The 23,939-nt window shown below is 39.3% G+C and overlaps 1 protein-coding gene across 2 annotated transcripts in view; it reads left to right on the top strand.

Moving 5' to 3' along the window:
* Window positions 1-23,939, top strand: part of ASXL2 (ASXL transcriptional regulator 2) — a gene marked incomplete at both ends in the record, with an annotated part of 82,503 nt that overhangs the window by 10,245 nt on the left and 48,319 nt on the right. For both annotated transcript variants that reach the window (XM_084236047.1, XM_084236048.1), the window contains one exon: window positions 21,615-21,697. In XM_084236047.1, coding sequence (XP_084092173.1) covers window positions 21,615-21,697 — 83 coding nt within the window. The remainder of the gene's footprint in view (window positions 1-21,614; window positions 21,698-23,939) is intronic.

Raw genomic sequence — 23,939 nt, 5'->3', positions numbered from 1 at the left:
AGGCACATTGGGGTATTTGCCACCAAAGACCCTTTGAGTTACTTTTGGACATTGGGAAATTTCTGTGGTAATTCTTACTTTGGACCTTGTTTGACGAAACTAAAATTGATTAATTATAAATACACATATACTTATCCTGTGCACTAGGGAATACTGTAAACCTCAAAATTATAGTGTCTTCTGGGTAATTTGATCCATCTTTTGGCAAAAATTGTGTTGGGAAAGACTTTCCATTTGAAGATTCTTTTGCTGCTCACATTAAGCAATTGCTACGACTTTTAGAATGGACTTTTTTTTTTGCAGTTCACAGCTTGGGATGGTCCAGTCACGTTGAACATTTAACCTACTGAAGTCTGAATCATTCAGTAGCTGGTTTAACCATGTTAGGTTTCCAATAGAGTGCTAAATGGTATACATTATTGTAATAGTAACAGAAATTTAATTGTATTGCAACTTATTTTTAGTGATTAGTTTCTTATATGATTTGAAGTGGTTCGGACAAACTAAGTTTTGAATAGATGGTACCTATGAGATATATTAATATGTCAGGAAAGGTTTTCTTATATAAATATATGTGGGAGAGAGATGGATTACACGATAAAGATAATAGGAAAAACAATTTTGATATATTATTAATCACTTATAAAAGATAGTGGGAAAATAGGACTGTTTTTATTTTTATTTTTATTTTTTTTATAGAGGCATGTTTATTTATTTATTTTGTTTGTTTGTTTTGTTTACACATGCACTGGGTACAGCCAGAAGCGCGGGAGGGTGAGAGAATTCACCAGAGCCAGAGCGGGGAGCAGAGCAGGCAGAAGGAGCGAAGTACACTGCTGAGGGCAGCAGCAGGCGGCAGGAGAGGTCTGCGCGCCATGTGGGACCCTCCTCTGGTGGCCGGGGAGCAGCCGGGGATCGAACCAGTGCCGTAGAGGCTGCGGGCAGGTTCGCAACCCAGCGCTCAACCGCTGCGCCACCGGGGAGGCCCAAATAGGACTGTTTTTAATAGCAATTTGGAAATAACCATAATCTGGATTTGGTCTTGTCTCTATTATTTATGGTCATTTTGGACAAATTTTTTAAAACAGTGCTCAAGCATTAATGTGTGTATACTCATCATCTGTGAACTTGTTACAATTTAGAATTTTATTCATTAGGTCTGTGCAGTAAGCAAGCATATTTCAAAAGCTCTAGTGCAGTTACAGGTCTGCATTTCTAGCAAGTTCCCAGGTGATGCTGGTGCTTTGCTTGAAGGACCACGTTTGGAGTTGTTGAAGCTTATACCTTCCAAGCTTTTTCAGTTTCCCCGTTTTAAAATAGAAATGATAATAATAGGATTTATCATTTGGGGTGGTAGGTGATTAGATGAGAGTTGTATGAAAAGTTCTTTGTACAATATTAGTATGTTGTAAGCATTTTTTGTAGATCATTTTATATATATTAAAGATTTATTTGTACAAGAACTGGGGTACAGGCCAGAGGCACGGGAGGGTGAGAGGATTCACCAGAGACAGCAGGGAGCAGAACAGGCAGATTGATCGAAGACACTGCCAAGGGGAGCAGCAGGTGAGGCAGGAGAGGTCTGCCGCACCATGTGGGTATCTCCTTGGCCGGCCGGGAATTGAACCCGCGCTGCAGAGGCGTGGACAGCTTCTCAGTGTGGCACTCAACCCGCTGCACCACCAGGGAGGCCCCCATTTTATATTTTTGAATGAGAAAACTAGATGTAAAGATTTTATTTCTTAGCAATTAAGTGCAGAGGTTTGAGACAGCCCTAATGAAAAGCCTTTTAGCCTCAGGGACCCTATTTGCTGCTGTTTCCCAAGGTTAATGTGGAATCATACACAGATTTAAACTACCTGTGAATAAGGTTGAGAACTCACTGTGGTAGATCCATTTCCTGCTTCAGGAGATTCTGCACAAAATTCCACTCTCTTGGCTTATACCATGTGAACTGCCTGGCTATGTGGCCAGGAATGGCAGGCAGCCTCTGAGAGCTGAGTGATTTCTGACCAAGAGCCAGCAAGAAAACAGATACCTGCCAACAAATAAGTGTGGTAGTGAGCTTTAAAGAGAACCCTAACCTCACATGTATTGATAGTCCCAACTGAAGCTTTGAATTTAGCTAAATCCCCAAGCAGAAGATCCAGTTGACCCATGCTCTGACAGCACAGAAACTGAGAGAGAAATTTATGTTGTTTTAGCCTGTTTTATAATAAAACAGTCAAAAAATAAATTTGTGTTGTTAAGGCTGTATAACAGCAAGTTAATATTAAGATTTGGTGGAAGTTGGGAGCCCGGCAGGGTTGCTTTCAGACAAGGTTTGACTTGAGTATTCAGGGAAGATGGATGAAACATTTGTAGGGTATTCCAAGCAGAAGGGAGAGTTGGAAAGAAGGAAGACTGGAGGGAGGGTATGTTTGATGCATGGCTAATTTACCTTGAGTGTTGTAAAGTGTAGTGAAAAATAAAGCTAGATAAGACTAGTTGGGGCCAAAACGTGGAGAACTGTAGAAGTCAGGCTGACAGGTATTTCTATGCTAGGAGCCTTAGAGAGTTTTTCTGTAGGAGATAATGTCTTTTCTCTTTTTTAAGCAGATTGGACCACTTGTGGAATTTAGTGTAGCAGACTGGGGAGGTAAGCTGTAGAGGGTTGTGAGGATTGGAGTAGAACTCTCTTCAACCAGAAGGGTTGGAGGGGGTATAATTTTAGGTCATTCTCCCTACACCTATCCCACTTGTAAGTTCTTCAACTGAAGTCTTCACTTAAGTTTGCCAAGTCTCCCAAAGTTTTCACATATAGGAATTTCTAGAATGCTCTTCGACAGTGCACAAGAAGTCCCTTTACATCTGTGCCAATACTTGTTGATATCTTTCTGATAATAGCCATTCTATCAGGTTAGGGGGTATCTCATTGTGATTTTGATTTGCATTTTCCTGATTTTGAAGCTGAGCACCTTTTTATCAGTCTCTTGGCCATTAGTATATCTTTGGACAAATGTTGAGAATTTCTGCCCCCCCCCTTTTTTAAAAGATTTATTTGTTTATGCATACAAGAACTGGGGTACAGGCCAGAGGTACGGGGGTGAGATCCACCAGAGACAGAGTAGGGAACAGAACAGGCAGATTGACTGAAATACACTGCTGAGGGGTGCAGAGGGTGAGTCAGGAGAGGTCTGCTGCGCCATGTGGTTAGCTCCCTGGCTGGCCGGGGATAGAACTCATGCTGCAGCGGCCGTGGACAGCCTCATAGGCTGCATCTTAACCCCTTGCGCCACCAGGGAGGCCCCAATTTCTGCCCATTTTTTAATGGATTTGTTTGGGTTTCCTCTTTGGTTGCTGTAGTTTCTGCAGCTGGATTTTACTGTTTATGTAAAATAGCCCCTTTTGATTTATCTGTTCTCACTATTGTCAGAATGTTTTTATTTTGCCTTTTTTTAATATACAAAAAGGCAGGTTTATTATATAAACAAGGAAAAGGAGGGTCTCCTTGTTGGCGCGAGGGGTTGAGCACAGTGCTGTGAAGCTGTCCACAGCCATTGCAGCATGAGTTTGATCGCCGGCCAGGGAGCTAACCCATATGGCACAGCAGACCTCCCCTGTCTCTCCCGCTGCTCCCCAGAGCAGTGTATTTCAGTCTGCCTCTTCTGTTCCCCACTCTGTCTCTGGTGAATCCTCTCACTCCCCTCCCCCACCTCTGGCCAGTACCCCAGCTCTTGGTATGCATAAATAAATAAATAAATCTTAAAGAAAAAAGGAATGGAAAGGACACAGGCAAAGGCACAAGCAGGCAAAAAGAGCTGCATTTGAATGGGAAGGGGTTGTTAAAAAAAGATGCTTGCAGGGTCTTTAAGTTCTACAAAATATGTTAATAGTTTTATTTTTGCAAACAATTGACTGAATTGGTTTCAGGTCTCAAACTCTGACCAGGGTTCTATGGGTTATTTCAATGTCAGTTAAGTTTTCAAAACCTTTTTGGTGCTATTTGGATTTGTTCCTTGTGTTTAACGTTAGCGGATTGTCTGGGATTTGAGTCGTGGTCTTTTCTAGGGGTTTCGAAACTATGGCCTGTGGGCTACATCCAACCCGCTGCCTACTTTTATTAATAAAAATTCATTGCAACACAGCCATGTTCATTGTTTCTGTATATTTCATGGCTGCTTTCGTTCTGTAATGGTCATAACTGAGCGATTGCAACAGACAGGCCCACAAAATAAAAAATATTTAATATGTGGCCATTTGTAGAGTATTTTGCTGATTCCCAATCTACCCCACAGTTTAGTACTCGAAGTCTGTTTATACTGTTTAGCATCCAGTCCACCTCTGTATAGCTCAAATGTTAGCCAACAAGTTCCTAATTGACTTGAAGGGGTCCCTCTTCTGGGTTCTTTCATATGCAGTCTCCCTGCACTTTCTGATTCTCTGGGACTCTCCCTTTTCATATCTTTGGCTAGAAATTTTAGGCATTCTTTCATCCCACTCTGCTGTGTACCACTTCCAGCTATTCCCAGAGGACCTAGCTGTGGGAGGGAGTAAGAGCCACTGGGGTTGGTCTCATTCCTGTATTGGGAACACAGTTCCTCTTATTGTCAGGGAATGTTTCCCTTCTTCAGAGTTTTAGGCACCGGCTTGCTGTTGTTGCCATAGGATTACTTGGGGTTTGAGGTGTGAAAGAACAGGGACAATCAGAAATAGAGGAAAGAATTGGGGGAAATGTCTGCTTGGTTTCTGAGCATTAGGAGATTCCCATCTTGATGTAACTTTGTCTATCCACGCTGATGCCCATTTCCATCTTTTTGTGGTATGGTGAGTTCAGATCGAGAAACACTTGATTGAGGAAAAATTGCTCACTGCCAGTTTGGTGGTACTTGGAATTCTGGTCTTACGTGCTTGCTATGGTTTACTTTTTTGGATTTGATTTGCTAATATTTTGGGGATTTTTGAATTTATGCCAATGAGAGATACTAGTCTGAGGTTTCTTTTCGTGTATTATTGTCTGGTTTTGGTATTAGTGTATTGCTGATCTCAAGAAGTTAGGAAATATTCTCCCTCCTTCTACCTTCTGGAAGAGATTGTGGAGAACTGGTATAATTTCTACCTTAAATGTTTGGCCGAATCCACCTGTGAACCTTTGTGGGTCTGATGCTTTCTGTTTTGGAAAATTATTAATTGGATTCAGGTTTTTTTTTTTTTTGAGTAGTTATAGGTCTGTTTCTTTAGAATTTTGATAGGTTGTGTCTTTCAAGGGATTCATCCATTTCATTTTGGATCTCAAATTAGTGTGCATAGAGTTACTCATAACATTCTTTTATTATCCTTTTAATGTTCATAGAATCTATAGCAGTCTATTTTCTTTCACATCTGTAATTTGTGTCTTTTTTCCCCTTAGTCTTAGTTTTATTGATTTTATTGATCTTTCCAAAGAACCAGCTTTGGTAATATTGATTTTCTCTTTGTTTTACTGTTTTTAACTTCACTTTGATTGCTGCTGTAACTTTAATAATTTCTTCTGCTTTGGATTTAATTTGATCTTTTCTAGTCTCCTAGGGTGGAAGACTAGATTATTGATTCTAGATCTTCTTTTCTAACATATGTAGTCAACACTGTGAATAAACATTGCTTTTCCTACATCTTCCAAATTTTGATAAATTGTATTTTCATTTTGTTCATAATATTTTAGAACTTCTCTTCAGGTTTCTTTGGTTCATGTATTATTTTAAAATGTGTTGTTTCATCTCAATTTATCTGGACTCTTCAGATGTATTTCTGTGGTTGATTTTTGGTTTAATTCCATTGTGTCCTGATAGCAGACATAACATGATTTCTAGTCCTTTGACATTATTAAAGTATGTTTTATTCTTTTATTTATTTATTTATTTTTAAGATTTATTTGTTCATGTGTACAAGAAACAGGGTACAGGCCAGAAGTGTGGGAGGGTGAGAGGATTCACCATAGACAGAGCAGGGAACAGAACAGGCAGACTGACTGAAATACACTGCTGAGGGGAGCAGCAGGCGAGACAGGAGAGGTCTGTTGCACCTTGTGGGTGTCTCCCTGGCTGGCCAAGATCTAACCCATGCTGCAGAGGCTGCGGACAGCTTCACAGCGCTGCGCTCAACCACCTGCGCCACCAGGGAGGCCCTAAATTATGTTTTATGACTCAGAATGTGCTTGCTCTATCTTGGTGAATGCTTTATATGAACTTGAGGAGAAATCATATACTTTGCAGTATCCTCAGCTATTCCATGCTTTCTACCCAGGTTTTATAGCTACATTGAGTAAGGTTGATGGGGTCAGATATGGTTACCTCATCTTACCTAGTTGGAACTCATCCCTATGTTTTGGAATGTTTCCTTTGGAAAGGTTAGAAATACTTGTAACTTTATTTCAGTCTTATACCAATTAATAGTGCTACCAGCACTGTGTGAGATCACTAGTTTTGACATGTATTGGATACATTTTAAGGCTGATATTTTTTGCTTAAAAGTTATGAGAGCTAACTGAGAAGTTCAGCTATAAATAATATTGTCTTACATGCACAGAAAAGCTTAAAATATAAGTAATTAAATATATTATTCAATTTGAGGTTTTTTTCCTATAAAGTTCAGGTTTTTGCTACCTGTATTTACTTTGTCACCACTTCCTCTCTTTCAACTAACTCCTCTCTTAACCTTAGGTGGTGGTGGGTTTTTTTTTTTAATTTCCCTTCCGAAGTTTGACAAAATGGAGATGAGAAAGATAAGTGAAGGAAGGCACCAAACTACCATACTCTGGGTTGAGGTGGCGAAAGCATTTTCTTGTGAAACCTTTTCTGACATTAAGGTAAGATACCATGGAAGATAGTATCATTACAGATATTGTCAATTTTTAAGAAGTGGATTTTTAGATTTGTAAGCTAATGGAAGAGCAATTCATTGATGAATGTCTTAGGTTGGCTTAGGGTAGGGTCAGTGTGCAAACCCAGAATCTTAGTGTCATATCTTTGGAGAGTCTATATATGGAACATTTAATTTAGTAAAACAAATAATTGTTGAGCTACCATATGCCACACTGTTCTAGGATTTATGGATGTAGCAGTGAATAAATTAGGGGAAAAAATCCATGTCTGAATGGAACTTAACAATATCTGGGTGGGGGTGGAATAGACAGTATGATAAATAAATTGTATATTATGTTAGTGATAAGTTGTATGGGGAAAGATAAAGCCAGGTGGCTGGGAAAAGATGGACTGGAGTTAGAGTACTTTGTAGATTTTTTTTTTTAAAGATTTATTTATGCATACAAGAGCTGGGATGTAGGCCAGAGGTGCGGAGAGGTGAGAGGATTCACCAGAGACAGAGGGGGGAGCAGAACAAGCGGATCTACTGAAACACACTGCTGAGGGGAGCAGTGGGCGAGACAGGAGAGGTCTGCTGGTTCCCCTGGGTGCGGGGGCGACAGCCCCCTTGCCGGGGCTCAAACTCATAGCTTCATAGTGCTGAGACTTAACTCCTTGCGCCACCCCGGAGGCCCAGGACTTTGTAGTTTTTTTTTTTAAAGATTTATTTATTTATACAAGTACTGGGTACAGTCAGAAGCGCGGGAGGGTGAGAGAATTCACCAGAGCCAGAGCAGGGAGCAGAGCAGGCAGAGGGACCGAAGTACACGGCTGAGGGGAGCAGCGGGTGGCAGGAGAGGTCTGCGTGCCATGTGGGACCCTCCTCCGGTGGCCGGGGAGCAGCTGGGGATGGAACCGGTGCTGCAGAAGCTGCTGGCAGCTTCGCAACCCAGCGCTCAACTGCTGCCCCAACGGGGAGGCCCCAGGACTTTGTAGTTTTAATTGGGTATTCAGGGAGGTCTCATTGAGTAGTTGACTAAATATTTGAAGGAGTTTGAAGGAACATGCTTTGCAGATACCCAGGGAACGAGCGTTCTATATACATGGGGGACTGTCAGCACAAATACTGAGGCAGGAATGTGCCTTTGTTGGTCTAGAACAGGGAGGAGGTCTGTGTAGTTGGAGAAGAGTGATTGAGAAGATGTAGGAGATGAAGTCAGGGTAGTAACATTATTATTAGGACCAAACCCTGCCACCTGGGTTTCTTTGATAGACTTTTTCTTTTCTTAATATGTCCTCTTGTTCCTCTCATACTGAATGTCCTACCTAGATAACTCAAGATCTGAAATGATTCCAAATTTGTATTGACTTAAGAAAGTAGTTTACATTGGGTCTTATCTCTGTTTCAGGGAATGACAAAGGCTTCACACAAAATTTATGAAGTTATTCATGGACTTTGTGAAAATTTGACATTTTCATTTTAAGTTTTAAAACAAGTATACTTTAGAATACATCAGCTTTCTGGTTTGTTAAGTTTTTTTTTTTTAATGCTGTTTTTACAGTCATTTAATTCTGTTTGTTTTGTGGCAACTACAATAATATGTCTGTTCTACCAATTACTGTTGAATTTGTGTCTGGCTTCTCTTCTGCCAGAATAGCAATTTAACTCTTAAGGTGTTGAACACCTATCAAGTATGTAGCAGTCCTACTAATTTACACCAAAAACTGATTAAAATAAGACACAATAAAGCAGATTAGTTCTAGTAGGTATGAATATATGTGTGTAAATTGCAAATACAGCAATATAACAAAACAACACAGTGATGAATCATTTTATTCTTTTTTTTTTTTTAGTAGAGGCATGTTTTATTTATTTGTTTGTTTGTTTGTTTTGTTTATACATGCACTGGGTACAGTCAGAAGCGCGGGAGGGTGAGAGAATTCACCAGAGCCAGAGCAGGGAGCAGAGCAGGCAGAAGGACCGAAGTACACTGCTGAGGGGAGCAGCGGGCGGCAGGTCTGCGCACCATGTGGGACCCTCCTCCGGTGGCCGGGGAGCAGCCGGGGATCGAACCTGTGCCGCAGAGGCCGCGGGCAGCTTCGCAACCCAGCGCTCAACCACTGCGCCACCGGGGAGGCCCTTTTTTTTTTTTTTTTAAAGATTTATTTATTTATGCATACAAGAACCAGGGTACAGGCCAGATGTGCAGGAGGGTGAGAGGATTCACAAGAGACGGAGTGGGGAACAGAACAGGCAGTCTGACGAAGTACACTGCTGAGGGGAGCAGCGGGCAAGACAGGAGAGGTCTGCTGCGCCATGTGGGTTGCTCCGAGGCCAGCGGGGATCAAACTGGCACTGCAAGGCTGCGGACAGCTTCACAGCGCTGCACTCAACTGCCTGCGCCACCAGGGGAGGCCCAAATTAGTTTATTCTTATAATGCAAAAGTTCCTTTACTATTAGGAAATTATTAATTCATCAGATTATTAAAGTCAAAGATGAATAGCTATATGTAGAGATGGGTACTTGTCCAAGCTACCTGGATAGGAATTTTGTTTTCTAGGCCTCTTATCTTGGTATTACCAAGTGACCTATTTTTGCAGTGGAATGTGAGTAGAAGTAATGGGTCACCTGAGACAAAGTATTTAAGAATAAATTATTGGAGGGGCGAGGAGGAAAAATAGGATGTCTTTCTCTGTGTCGGATTGGATGCAGAGAATTGCATGGCCTAAGGCGTGGCACACCACTTGTTTGGGAAGAGCATGGTTTTTTGAATTGCTTCATTGAGGAAAGCTGCCCACTGGCTAGGAATTAGCTGTGTTAAGCTGTTAATAATCTGTTCATAACTAAGTAATTGTTAATATCTGAAGAATCTGTATTAAGCTAATGAAATTTGGAATTTGGTTATAATACATTATGGCTAAATTAATATGAGCTATGTGATTATAGCACATGTTAAAATAGCGATTAAAATTCTATATGTATCAAACTTTTAAATTAAAATATTAAATACAAACATACCTGGGTAGATTAACGTAAGTAGAATTACATTCTCTTTTTTGGGTGCTTTAGATAGCTGACTCTCTGTTAAGTGTACTTAAATGTATTTTACTCCTAAAACAGCAGTATTGGGAATATTGGAAGTGAAACTCAGTATAAAGTTTGTTATAATAGAGCACTATATATATATATATATATATATATATAGTGTGATTGCTTTTCTTTTGAGTTTGGGCAGAAGGGTAGTTTTTAAAAACAATATTTTCAGATTAACAGCCAATATTACAATGATTGTGAAACTAAGACAAATATGAAAAAATTAGAAATAGGACAAGAAGACTTGCTTAGTACTTTTATGCAGCATTGTTTTAGAACTTGTAGCTAGTGTAGTTTGGCATGCAGAATAATTGAGGTCTAAACATTAAGGAAGAGAAAAAGTATTGCAGATATTGTGATTGCCTTTTTAGAATCTCAAAAGCGTCAACTAAAAACCTGTCAGAGATTTGGAAAGAGTTTAGAAAGATACAATTCTTATATATCAATAATTAGCAAAATATAATGAAAAGTAGAAAATATATGAGTATGCTGAATGAAATATGCACAGGATCTTGGTGAAGATAACTATAAAACCCAAAAAAAGAACAGGAAAAAAACTTGAAAAATAGAGGAAGCACCAATTTGCACCTGCCTGGGAAGAATCAATATGATAAAAAGATTTCAGTCTTTATCAAATAAGTCATTTCAACTTTGGCAAAGCATATAAAATGTTAATCTGTCTTAGACTAAGTAGTTTTAAATAAGAGCATATTGAGGCATAACTTACATTATTAAATGTTAAAATGTATTAGGAAGATTAACATGGCACTGATGCGGGACTAAAAGGCACTGGTGAATAATATAGATGTGAACATGCACAGACAAATACATTTAAGAAGGTATATTATACAGGTAATGTTGAGAAGCCAAATCATCTTGAGAAAAAAAATTATGTCCTTGTTTCACATGTGCAACAAAATAAATTTTGAAAGCTTGACATTTTTATTGTAAGAAATGAAACCATAGAAGCAATAATGCTGCAATAAGCATATCCTTTTAGAATAAAAAAAGAAATGAAACCATAGAAGTAGATGTCATTAAGGCGAATATTTACAATATAGGTAGTAGGAGCTCCTGGCAAAAGTCCTAAATACTTAGTAAAGACTTTTATATCTCCAATTGTCCAGAGGTAAGCACTGATAATGGTTTCTACGATACATGGCCAGAAATTTTTTTTGTGTATGTGTGTATATGTATGTGTGTGTATAAAACTACCCTCTGCCCCCCAAAGGTAAAGAAATTAAAAATATATGCAAAATTCTGCAACTTGTATTTTTCACTTAATGGTTTGTAATTGTTTTGCATGTCTGCACATAGAGTGCTGTACTGTTCTTTTCTCTCACAATATTTTATAATGACTAGCTTAAAATATGCTGCAAAGTTAAGGGAATTTTACAGGAATGCCCATATACCCACCACCTAGATACTGCCACTAACACTAACTTTTTAAAAATTTGTGCTAATGTACACATAAATAAATATTTATCATTTATCATTTTGTACACCATTCTGCTTTCCGTTTCTTCAAGTGACTATTTTAGATACCTCATATCATGTTTGGTTTTACATGACCTATTTCACTTAGCATAATGATTTTACAAGGTTGTAATATGTGTCAGAATTTCCTTTTTAAAGCTTAATAATATTTCATTGTATGTTTATACCACATTTTGTCTGTTCATCTGTCAATGCACAATTGATTTGCTTCCATGTCTTGGCTCCTGGATAATGCGCCTATAAACATGGGTGTGTACTGATTTATGATCCTGCTTTTGAGTCTTGTGGATGGATATATAACTGGAAGTGATACTGATGAATCATATAAACTATTTGTAGATTTTTTTTTTTTTTTTTTGTGGGACCCTCGTCGGTGGCCGGGAATCTAACTGGCACTACAGAGGCTGCGGGCAGCCTCGAAACCCAGCGCTCAACCGCTGCGCCACCAGGAGAGGCCCCATTATTATTGTTATTTTGAGAGCAGCTATCCTAGTGGATGTGAAGTGATATCTCATTGTGGTTTTGATTTGCATTTCTCTAATGATTACTGTTGCTGAGCATCATTTCATGTGTGTTGGCCCTTTGTATATCTTACTTGGAGAAATGTTTGCTGAGTTGTAGGAGCTGTTTATAAAGTCTGGCTGTTAACTCCAGAGCAGATATATAATTTGCAAATATTTTCTTCCATTCTTTAGGTTGCCTTTTCATTGCATTGTGTCCCTTGATGCAGAAAAGTTTTACACTTTGATGTTAAGTTTGTTTATTTTTACTGTGTGCTCTTGACATCCTCATTGTTCTTTTTGATGGTACCATATTCTATTATTTGGTTATTCAGCTATCTGTTTTACCAATTTATTGGAAATCATATCTTTCATTTTAAGATGTTAAAACATGGTTTCAATAAATACTGCACATATTTGTCTAATTGTAACAATATGTTCATAGAACTGATTTTTAAATTGGAATTGCTGGATCAAGATGATTCCCTCCAAGGGCCTCCCCGGTGGCACAAGGGGTTAAGCACCGCACTATGAAGCAATCTGCAGCCTCTGCAGCACGAGTTTGATCCCTGGCTGGCCAAGAAGCAGCCCACATGGCGAAGCAGACCTTTCCTGTCTCACCCGCTGCTTTCCTCAGCATTGTGTTTAGTCGTTTTGCCTGTTCTGTTCCCTGCCCTGTCTCTGGTGAATCCTCTTACCCCCTGCATCTCTGGCTTGTACCCAGCTCTTGTATGCATAAATAAATAAATCTTTAAAGAAAAAATTAAAAACAACAACAACAACGATGTTTCCCTCCACTAGCAGTGGGTGATAGTATCTGTTCCCATACCCCGTCCAATACTGGGCTCTCAGTCCTTGCACCTTTGCCAGTTCAGTTAAAAAAAAAAAATTTTGCTTTCGATTTATATTTTATAGTTAATGGTTATATGACTGAGGTTGAATTTTTTTTTAAGATGTTTACTGACCACTTGTATTCATAGTGTTCATATTTCTTTGAACTGTCTGCATATAACCTATGCCAATTCTTTGGTTTTGACTCACTGGTGTTTTCCTCATTGTTTTATAATAACTTTCTCTGTGTGATAATGCTTTCCAATTATTTTCCCCCTTAGTGTTCTTTAGACTTTGTTTAAGGCTTTGTGTGTGGTTGTGGATTCATGTGTATTACTCGTGTTACTGTATCACATTTGGTAATATTTTTCTTCATATTGAATTGGGTTTTGGGCATACTTAACAAACGCATAACCCATAAAGGACATTATTTGACTACATAAAAATTAAAAAAAAAAACTTCTCTGGGTCAAAATAGTATTTGCACATGATAGAGAAATGTGGGAAGGAAAAAAAAATTACCCACAGTCCTACCATTCAGTGTCAATGACCATTGCTATTCAATGTAATTTTTTCCAGGCTCTTCTCTTCCCCAACCTTGTTTCAGTTCAGGGAGTCATTAGTATGTAACATGGTCAGTGACCTTGAGGGGAGATAACGCTATTGATTGTGGAGGAAGGGATGCCTCTTCTTGCATGAAGTGGGTGCAGTTCACCAGACCTGCCAGCAAGTAAGGAGTTAGGAAGTGCAGAAACTAAAGCAGGAATATTGATGTTAGAAAGTCAAAGCTTATCATGATGAGCCTCAGAAATCTGTTCATATAAGACTGACTGCAGTGTTTTCCCTCTCTTCTGTTGAGCAACTTTCCAGTACTGTTTAGTAAAGGTCTCTTTAGAGTGCCTGCAGGTTTTTGTGTGTGTGTGTGTTTTTTTTTTCTTTTAAACTGTGCAACAGCACCTAAAGAAAAATGGTATTTTAATCTACCTTCAAATTGGAGCTTTAACTAGAAATTACTATACCTTTGGGGGGGAATGTCATCATGGTGACAGTATTAATCATTGTGAGAAAAAGCTGATTTTCCCCTCAAAGATATTCAGTTATCTAAGTTGGAATTACTTTGCTTCAGGAAGTCTTCTTTTTTTTTTTTAAAGATTTTATTTATTTTTATTCAAGAGCTGGGATACAGGCCATAGGCACGGGAGGGTAGGAGGATTCACCAGAGACAGAGTGGGGTGCAGAACAGACAGACGACAGAAATACACTGCTGAGGGGAGCAGCGGGCACGACAGGAGAGTTCTGCTGCAGCATGTGGGATTCTCGCTGGCCGGCTGGGATCAAACCCGCACTGTGGAGGCTGCAGCCAGCTTCACAGCACGTGCTCAACCTGATGCGCCACCAGGGAGGCCCTTCAGGAAGTCTTCTTTTAGTTCTCTCTTGACTAAAACATGGCTTTTGTTTTAGTGAAGAAGTGGGATTTCACTATGGAAACAAAATGAGAGCCTAAAATAATTTAGAAATTATTAAAAATGTATAATTAACTGCTGAAATTGCCCATTTTAAGTACCTGAGATAGTTGAAAAGAAAGGGTGTGACTGGGGATGAGAGCAGACTTCATGGGAGAGGTGAAATTTTATTTGAATTTGGTTCTTTACAGCAAGGATGTAGAAGGCCAGATTCTCTTTGACATCTTGGAAAATTTTGTTCTTAGACAATTGCCTTGTCTTGGTAGCTTCAAGGCATTGCTTTAGCTGTTTTCTGGGAATATTTTGTCTTATAGTTCAGTAATTCACAAAGCTTAAATAAAAAATTATGTGGATTTTTTTCTAGTATGGTTAAAGCCTTTTGTTCCTAGTAGACTCTAATTATTGCCAGTCTGTTCACCATAATTAGCTTTACTCTTATGAAACCCTGCCTGTGGATTCAGAATGCAAATTTATCTTCTACTCCAGTAGCTTTTTTTTTTTTTTTTGAAGATTTATTTATTTATTTACTTACTTATTTATTTACTTACTTATTTATACAAGCACTGGGTATAGTCAGAAGCGCGGGAGGGTGAGAGAATTCACCAGAGCCAGAGCGGGGAGCAGAACAGGCAGAAGGACCGAGGCACACCGCTGAGGGGAGCAGCAGGCGGCAGGAGAGGTCCGAGTGCCATATGGGACCCTCCTCCGGTGGCCAGGCAGCAACTGGGGATCGAACCGGCAATGCAAAGGCTATGGGCAGCCTCGCAACCCAGCGCTCAACCGCTGCACCACCAGGGAGGCCCTACTCCAGTAGCTTTTTATTGGATATTTTTTTTTTAAAGATTTATTTATTTATTTATTTATTTATTTATTTATTTATTTATTTATTTATTTATTTATTTATTTATACAAGCACTGGGTACTGTCAGAAACGTCGGAGGGTGAGAGAATTCACCAGAGTCAGAGCGGGGAGCAGAGCAGGCAGAAGGACTGAAGCACACTGCTGAGGGGAGCAGAGGGCGGCAGGAGAGGCCTGTGCACCATGTGGGACCCTCCTCAGGTGGCCGGGGAGCAGCCAGGGATCGAACCGGCGCTGCAGAGGCTGCGGGCAGCTTCACAACCCAGGGCTCAACCGCTGCACCACCAGGGAGGCCCATACTCCAGTAGCTTTTAATCTGGGAATGAGTCCTTATCTCAGTTACAATTTTTAGAAAATGATTAAAAAAAAAAATCCAAGGAACTAGAAGAAAGACCTTCAGGTATGGTTGGATTTAGTGTTGATACAAGGCGTAGGCCAGAGTTGTGTGTGTGTGCATGTGTGTGTGAGTGAGAGAGAGTGTGTGTGTGTGTGTGTATATGTGTGTGTTTTCACCACAGACAGAGTGTGGAGCAGAACAGGCAGATCCACTGAAATACACTGCTGAGAGGAGCTGTGGAGGAGACAGGAGAGGTCTGTTACGCCATGTGGATTAGCTCGCTGGTCCCGGGGATCACTCATACTTCAGTGGCTGGGGATAGCTTCATAGTGCTGAGACTTTAACCACTGTACCACCAGGGAGGCCCAAATTAGAAATGTTATTTAAAACAACTAAAACCATGTTTTGAGCTGCCAGAAATGTTTTAAAAGAAACATCTCAATATTTAGGCCCTTTAACTTTTTTTTTAAGGGATAAATCATTTATTTTTGTCAATTATGGACACTTTTGACTTCATTCCTTTTTCCTTGATTATTTGAATGGTAAGGTACATTATGGAAAATTAAAAATAAAAGTGTAAAGAAGCAGGAAAAATCAACTTAATTCTACTTCAAGAGGAGTATTCTGTAGTTAATTTGGTGTCAGAGTTCCTCTTTGGAGTTTGGTGAGATACGTTGCTCTTCCTCCAGAAAAAGATACACTAAATACGGTACATAACTCCAAAGGGGTTCATGAAATCCTGGAAACTAGCTGAGGGCTAGACTTATAAATTAATAACTGATCTAACACCATTAACATTTTGGCATTTATTTTTCCTGTTTCAGGTATTATCTAGTTGAAGGGCAGTAACCATAGAGGTCTTTGTTTTGCTTTTCAACTAATAATCTTCTTGGGAGGGGAGATAAATCAATTTGCTCTATTATGTTAGTTATTGAATATTTAGATTATTTTTACAGCGGATGGAAATGATACTGCAAGTACCTCTATTTCCTATGTATTTCTGTTATTTTGCTTTTATAGGTTGCTAGAAGAAAAGTGTCTGGATAAAGATGTCAATCTTTGAAAGGCCCTTAACATTACATATTACTAAATTGCTTTACAGAAAGGTGTATCAGTTTACCTTCCCAGCTAGTGTATAAGTGCCTATCTTATTCAACCTTCTAAGTATTCAATATTAATAAACCAGTTTTGAAAATTTTTGCTAGAGCACAGATAAACTTTCAGGCATAGAAAGGAGTGGAGATGTTATTAGATATTGAGAGCAAGCAGCGTGAGCAAAGGGGGTGTGCTGGCAGTGTGAGAGGAGCTACCTGCCAGAGTTGCAAGGAAAATCCGAAGCTAGGGGCCTCTGGGGATGTGTTGTAGGACACTGAAAGACTTTCCTAGTTCATCTCATATTAAGCCCCCTCTTGTCACCAGCTTCTCAAGGGATTGTTTCTTTATTCTATGTACCTCCAAAGTTTGGCACTTAAGAAGCACTGGTGAATGTTTGTTACACTAAGAGTTACTTTTTAGTAGTATGGATGTGTAACTGATTGAGAGGGAGTATGGCATAATGCTTAGGAACAAATAATTTTGTCCTTTATCACTTACTAGCTGATGTGAATTGCAAGTTATTTAATTTCTTTGTGCCTCAGTTTTCACATCTGAAAAATGGGATAAAATATTATCTACCTCATAGTCATAGGTTTGTTGTAAAGATTCAAAGATGATATGTGTAAAGCTCTTAGAATAGTACCTCTCACTTAAATGCTGGATGTGTATTAAATGTTACTGTTATTATCGGTAACTTACTGTTTTGGGAGAATTAGGTTTTGAGAACTGTTTTTGCATGAAATAGGAAGTGCGCAAGAACACTCAGACTTTTTGGATAATCAGCTAAAAAAGAATCTAAGCCAGCAGTGGACTAGATCAGAATGGCTTTATAGAGTTGTTCAGTATTGAGGAACCTTGAGGTTAACTTACGGAGCTTATAAAGTCAGTCTCTGTAATCTCTGGATTTTCATAGCTGCCTCTCTGAAGTCATTTGTATTTAAATTTTGTTAGTGACTTATACTCAAGTTTCTGTGGTTGAATCTACAAACCTATTTGCATTAATACTCATTTCTCTTATTCTTCTTGTTTAAAAGAAAAACTAAAGCCAGTCTTGCCACCTATGTTCCTAATTCCGTCAGTCAGCCATAACATGTTTTAGGCCTACGTATGTGATAGGCACTAGGGTACTAGGTGAACAGACCAGATAGTTCTAGTTCTCATGAAGTTTATATGCCAGTGGCTAAGACAAATGATCTAAAATGGGGTTAAAATAAATAAAATGTGATAAGCACAATTAGGGTGAATAGGGTGCTGCTATAGGGAGCATATTGCTTTTTAAATCATGGGAAGATGAAAATGCCCAAGGAGAATAGAAATTGAGATGAGAAAGAGAGTCCTGCAGAAGATCACCATTAAAAGACTGGAGATTGAAAAATTGCTGGTGAAGTAGGAGGGAAGTGAGAGTCTGGTGGTGTCACAGAAACTGACAAAGGAGGAGTGCATCAGGACAGGGGGTGGGCATCAGCACGTACTGCTAAGCAGCCAGGTGAGAGCCTCTCCCTCTTTCCTCTTTGGATATTTGGCTCTATTAGTTATTTCTTTTGTTCAAATTCCATATATTTCTTGGTATTATCAGTTTAGTTCCTGAACTCAGAATAGTGTTTATTGGTAGCTGAGGGACACTGCATCCTTTTAATTGTGTTCCTTAATGTCAAAAACTGTGAGTAGTACCTTCGGATGAGGGACTTGTCAAACTATATTTGACTCTATTTGGCTCTCATGTTGGGATGGAAGCATTGGACTAGCTATGGATACCTTTGCCTCCTTTTATTCTGGCTTAATGAAACTTTTCATTGGACAAAATAATTTTTCTTTCTCCCCCCTCCACATTTCCTATACTGTTCAGGAAGAATTATTTTAATTCCCACTGCTGCCTCTGGACTTCCCCATTCAGTTTGGTTTCTTCCTTCCTGACCAAATGGAATCTGAACTTTAAAACTAAAGAGCTCCTTGTTGCTAAATATGGTAGATTTTGCACTTAACTTCTAGGGAGCTTTTGGTTTTGTGGACCACTTCATCCCTTTCTAATGCTTTTGATTTTGTGAGGCACTATATTCGTCTGATTTTCTTCCTGTTCCTTTGGCCACTCCTTAGTTTATTTGCTAGTTTTTCTTCTTTGACTCTTAAACATTGGTATACTAGTTTTCTTTTGCAGGTTCTCGTCACTTACTCTGCGTATTTCCTGGGTGGCCTCTCTCACTACTGGGACATTAGTCCCTAATTAAGGCTTTGGGACAGTAGAAAAGCCATGTAGCATCAGTATAAATGGATAAAGATTATTTTTATTTCTACATTTTAAAAGTAAAATAAGGTTCATCTAAAATTACACAAAATTCAGGCTGTATGTAACTGTGCTTATCTGGAATGAACTCATAAGTGCAGCAATAATTGAAATGAAATACTACTGTAACTTAGATGATTCAAATAGAATCTTTGGGGCTATTTAGATTATCCTTGCAGACTCAAATAATTTTTGTATCCAATCAGCTAAATGGTGAGAATTTACAAAGAAAATGATGTATTAATGACTTTAATTCTTCTGAGCACTTACTCAGATGGTCATAAAGTAGTTTCTCAAAATAGTGTTTTGTAGTTCTACTAACATTGCCAATGCAGTGATACTTTGTTTGATAAACATTGCCCTCCTGTGGTTAAAGTAAGCTAAATGTTCTGCAAAATCCCTGTAATCTTTCCATTTACATAAAATTTGTGGTAAAACAATGTAACAGTAATAATATAGAAAATCAGTGAAGTCCTCACTAAAAGATACACATATATTTCAGGTCTCTGTTTCTTTTTCTGTAATACTGTTTATTGAGGTAATGTTGGTTTATAAAAGTCCTTCATTTCTGGTAGCTTAATCTTTCATGTCAGTATACTTAAGTAGTTTTATATAAATGGTAATATTCAGCCATATTAAAATGAAGTGATTCTTTGTTCTGTTTGCTCACTTTTTCTGTAATTTTTCTTTTTTATATCTAGCCTGTCACTGAGTTCACTGATTCTTTCCTCTTTTTTTTCCACTCTGCAGTTGGGCTTTTTCAGAGAATTTTGGTTTTTACTGTGGCTATTGTTATTTTTTAATTCTCATATTTTGTCTAACACACATACACCTTCTTTCTCTGCTGAGATTCTCTTTTAAAAGATTTATTTTTTAGTTATTTATGCATACAAGATCTGTGGACAGGCCAGAGGTGGGGGGGTCGGTGAGAGGATTCACCAGAGACAGTGGGAAGCAGAACAGGCAGATCTACTGAAATACACTGCTGAGGGGAGCAGTGGGTGAGACAGGAGAGGTCTGCTGTGTCATGTGGGTCACCGCTCTGGCCGGGGATTGAACTCTTGCTGCAGTGGCTGGCAATAACTTAATAGTGCTGAGACGTTAACCCCAGGACCACCAGTGAGGCCCTGCTGAGATTCTCTTTCCTTTTTCCTTTAAGCATGGCTATAATCTTTAAGGTCTTTGTCTGATGTTTTCAACATCTATATCATCTTCGATTTGTCATGTGTGGGGTGTTTTTCCCTTGGGAGTTACTGAGATTTTCTTGTTTCTTCATTTGTTGATTGGGTTGTATCTTATACATTTTGATGTTATGTTATGATACTCTGTATCTTAAATACTGTGGAAGGGGTGTGTGTGTGTTCACAAGTTAATACTCACTTATGTGTAGTAAAACTCCAATGTGCAATTTTCAGTGTTTGCCCAGTTGTTCTGAGCTGTTCTGTATGTGTACCACCTAGTGGCTAATTTGGGAACTTGATAGTATGTTCTTGGATCAGATCCACAAATGTAAAGTTCTAGGATGATACCAGTGTTATTTGTAGAACTCCCAGTGTCATTTTCTTGGACTCCTTTCTTTCTGCAAGTTCCCTCACACTTTCTGGCTTCTAGAAACCTAGCTGCTTCCTTTCCCTCTGGATAGACAACGAGGGTTTTTGTTTCTCTATTTTATCTCACCCTTCCATAACTTCATTTGCTTTCTGTGCTAAAGAGCCTGGTGGTAGAGAAAGAGTATAAGCCCTAGGGATTTCCTCCACACTTGTGGGGCCAGAAAGAATTCTCTGTTATAGTTTTGGGGCCATGTCAAGCCACTGCTGGTAATCATCACTTTACCTGCCACAGCTGCTGTGTTGGCTTGTTTTGGAACCATTTCTGCATACACTTAGTGTACAGCTCTGAGTTTGAACTGTGTTTTCATTTGTGATTTCCTCCCCCAATCACCTGCTGCCATTTTCAGAGTCCTCAACTAGTTGCCATATGCATTCTTATTTTTTTTTTTAAGATTTATTTATTTATGCATACAAGAACTGGGGCATAGACTAGAGGTACAGGGGGTGAGAGGATTCACCAGAAACAGAGTGGGGAACAGAACAGGTAGATTGACTGAAATACACTGCTGAGGGGAGCAGCAGGCGAGACAGGAGAGATCGGCTGGGCCATGTGGGTATCTCCCTGGCTGGGGATAGAACTTGTGCTGCAGAGGCTGTGGATTGCTTCATGGTGCTGTGCTTAACCCTTTGCGCCACCAGAGAGACCCCGCCATATGCATTCGATCATGCTTTTAGTTGTTTTCAGTGGGAGAAATAGGATAAACTGAGTTTGCTCTGTTTTTATCAGCACTGGAACACAGGTTAGATTTTAATTTCATTGTAACTATTGTTCTTTGATTCGGGTACCAGTTCTTGAGCATCCATGCTGTATTAAGTGGCTTTGCTGGAAATGTAAAGATGAATAATCTTTAAGGTGCTTACAGTAGGTCCACAGGTAGATAGGTGTTGTGGGGGTGGAGGCAGAAATTACACAATTTCATGTTACACTTTAATAATAATGTAGTTAATAATCTTAATCCTATTTGATCCATTACTGCTTTTAAGAATTGATATTGTGACTTAAAAGAGAAAAAAAGAAACCTATTTATATTTCATTAATGTTTCACTTTTGTTGTTATCCTGAAATATAAGGGATAAAAGTCTCCGGATATGTATGTATGGGGTATGTATAATACATAGGTGTATGTATTAATCCATAGTTATAATGTGAACAATTAGTATAGTTTCATGTATAATTATAACAACAGCTTAAAAAGAAATAATTTATTTTTGTATACTTGTTTCTCAGGTCTTAGAAAAATACCCCAATACACCCATGAGTCATAAAGAAATTCTTCAAGTTATCCAGAGAGAAGGACTAAAAGAAATCAGGTGAGTTGTTAAAATATTACTAGTCTTGATTGTATTACTTGATTATAATACTCTAGGATATTTTGTATATAACAGTGGAGATTGAAGATTATTAAATAGTAACCCTCTTTGTTAATTTGATTTAAGTTGTCAGATCTTTGTAGTTTTCAGTCATAGCACAGTTAAAAACTAAAAGTATCTTTAAAAAACATTCTCAAGAAAGAAGCAGTTCACTCCACACCCATGCACTTTAATTCTTAGGAAGGCCCGGAGCCATCTTCAAGCCTTCATCTATCAATGCAGGTTTTTATATTAATCAGCTTGGTTATGAGCAGATAACAAGGTATTCTAATGAAGGAGGAGTGCTGGAGGTAGACAGTCTAGGAAGAAATAACCTTAGCCAAAAAAGAATAAAATGCCAAAAACTTATAATGTAGTGTACATTTCAATAAATAATCTTAAAATGTTTAATTATAAGTCTGAGATTTATACAGGACCAAAGATAAAGCACACCTTAGTTTCTAAGAGTCTTATTGTGTTATAGTAGCACATAATCATTACTATTCATAAACAAGACCATGAATTGTTAAAGTGTTAAAATTGTGTTAAATATATGTTAAAGCAGAAGTTTGGGAGTCTACATTAGAGATACTTCCATTCGGGTGTAAAAAGTTGTAGTGCATTAGGGCCTCCCTATTGGCCCAAGGGGTTAAGACGGAACCTAGGAAGCTGTCCGCAGCCACTGCATCATGAGTTCAGTCCCGGGCCAGGGAGCTACCCACATGGCGCAGCAGACCTCTCCTGACTCGCCCACTGCTCCCCTCAGCAGTGTATTCCAATCACTCTGCCTGTTCTGTTCCCCACTTTGTTTCTGGTGAATCCTCTCACCACCTCTGCACCCCTGGCCTGTGCCCCAGCTCTTGTATGCATAAATAAAAATAAATCCTTAATAAAAAAAAGGTGTGGTGCTTTAGAACTGTTATTCTAGTTATTCTCAGCTAGGGATAAGAACTGGAAAAGGGTTCAAATTTTTGGTGGGTATTTTTTATTTCAGAAAGAAGCGAGCACTATGGAATTTAATGGGCAGATAACAGGGCTGCTAAAATGGTCTTGTGTGGCCCATTTTTCATATTGAAGAACTGTTTAGCTCAGATGCTGATCATGTTTCTATTGAGAAATAGTGATCCATGCTTAGATACCTATAAATGGACAGTATCTTTTTTTTTTAAGGATTTATTTTTATTTATTTATACATACAAGCACTGGGGTGTAGGCCAGAGGTGCAGGGAGGCGGGAGGGTAAGAGGACTCACCAGAGAGCAGAACAGGCAGATCTACTGGAATACACTGCTGAGGGGAGCAGCAAGCGAGAGACAAGAGAGGTCTGCTGCACCATGTGGGTCAGCTCCTTGGCCTGGGATCAAACTATTGGCAGCAGTGGCTGCCAATAGCTTGATAGCTCTGAGACTTTAACCCCTGTGTCAGCAGGGAGGCACTGAGTAGACATTTCCTTCCTCCCTCCCTCCCTCCCTCCCTCCCTCTCTCCCTCCCTCCCTCCCTCCCTCTCTTTCTCTCTTCTCTTTCTTCTCTTCTCTTTCTTTTCTGTCTCTCTGTCTCTCTCTCTCTCTTTCTCTCTCTTTCTCTCTCTCTCTCTCTCTCTCTCTCTCTCCCTCTTTCTCTCTCTCTTCTCTCCCTCTCTCTCCCTCCCTCTCCCCTGGGGTACAGTCAGAGGTGTGGGAGGGTGAGAGAATTCACCAGAGACAGAGTGGGGAGCAGAACAGGCAGACAACTGAAATACACTGCTGAGGGGAGCAGAGGGCAAGACAGGAGAGGTCTGCCACGCCATGTGGGAGTCTCCCTGGCTGGCCGGGAATCGAGCCTACTCTGCAGAGGCTATGGACAGCTTCAAACAGCGCTGCACTCAACTTGCTGCGCCACTGGGGAGGCCCTAACTAGAGATTTTCTGATTCCAACTTCCGTATTGGGTGGAATAAGCTCTTCCTCCCCCAAAAGTCTTTGTCTCCAAATTGGGGATTTTTTCTTTGAAGCACATTCCTGCTTTCTTTTGGGTTAATATTAAATTGTATTATTTCAAACTTATAATATATGTAACATAAATTATAAAAAGTGAAAATGAAATGTCCTCATCACCAGTACCATCGGGCTGCTTCTACACTATTGGTTTCACTTCCCTTTTTTGTTATTTAGAACTTCCCTACTTTGTTGAATGAGGGTGGTGAGCACACACATCCTTGCCTCCTTTT

The sequence above is a fragment of the Talpa europaea genome (assembly GCF_964194135.1).
Source record: "Talpa europaea genome assembly, chromosome: 6".
In the NCBI taxonomy this organism is placed as follows: domain Eukaryota; kingdom Metazoa; phylum Chordata; class Mammalia; order Eulipotyphla; family Talpidae; genus Talpa; species Talpa europaea.
The sequence above is the reverse complement of the archived record's forward strand: the minus strand, read 5'-3'. Positions and strand labels throughout refer to the sequence as shown.